The 945-nt window shown below is 57.7% G+C and overlaps 1 protein-coding gene across 1 annotated transcript; it reads right to left on the minus strand.

Moving 5' to 3' along the window:
* Window positions 1-205: 205 nt before the first annotated feature.
* On the minus strand, window positions 206-839 carry VHL (von Hippel-Lindau tumor suppressor, E3 ubiquitin protein ligase; the record flags this gene model as incomplete). Its single annotated transcript, XM_010140464.1, has 2 exons — window positions 206-390; window positions 729-839. Coding segments are annotated over 2 exons (296 nt in total), but the record flags the coding sequence as incomplete, so codon positions are not given.
* Between the last annotated feature and the right edge of the window lie 106 nt (window positions 840-945).

Here is a 945-nt window from a genome sequence, read left to right on the forward strand (position 1 = left end):
TTTGCAACACGCGCAGGAACAGAACGGGACCATCGGGGACCTGGCGCGCTTCCACGGGCTGTTCAGTCCTTTGGGCCTGACTTACCGTCACAGCAAGTTTTAAGTGACTTTGTTTCAGAACTCACTACTTGGCGTGTTTCAGGGTGACTATCCCTGATTACACCCAGCGGTTTGTGATTTCAAGAGTCTGGAGCGAGTCGTCACATTATTCCACAACTCCATTGCTCAGCGTTTCACTTCTCTCCAGATAAAGCCTCTGAAGATCCCTCCTAATATCAGGATGATCTTCCAGGTCTTCGTATAACGACTGCACGATGTCCAGCTTCCTGTAGTCCACCGGTTTCACCAGACTGCGAACAACCTGCAGGCATCTCTCTTTCAGAGTGAACACTGAGGTTGAAAACAGACACACACACAGAAAAAGCTCTCGTTAGCTGCTCTCTGCAGCACAGACCGCGCGAATTCAGACCGCGACGGGCAGCGGCGCCACTCACAGCACACCCGACTCGCTAGAAAGAGGAGCGGGGCTCCTGTGAAACCCACCACGGACATTCACCCGCGAGAGGTCTGTCCGCAGCTGCCTTCAAGACAACCCTCACGACCTCTCCCTGGTTTTGAGGCACGTTTTATATTCGAGTACCGGATTTCTCGCTAGACCCCTGCCCTGCAGCCCAGAGGGACCCAGTGCCAGGTTTGCCGGTTCCTGTGACACGCGCAGTCCCACTAACCCGGCAGGGTGATGTCCGCAGTCCTCACGTTGGGGGCCGCTATGAACAGCTCCTGCCGGTTGACGAGGAGCCCGTCGTTCGTCCCCGCGTCCCGGAACAGCCAGAGGTGACCTGGGAGGGGACGAGACGACAACGGAGCCGTTACCAACGCGCACCCACAAGGGACTGATCCGCCCTCCAGCCGAGCTCCCCGGTTAGAGGCCCCCTCCGCGGCCCG

This window comes from Buceros rhinoceros, unplaced genomic scaffold, assembly GCF_000710305.1.
Source record: "Buceros rhinoceros silvestris isolate BGI_N320 unplaced genomic scaffold, ASM71030v1 scaffold45867, whole genome shotgun sequence".
NCBI classification, from domain to species: Eukaryota; Metazoa; Chordata; class Aves; order Bucerotiformes; family Bucerotidae; genus Buceros; species Buceros rhinoceros.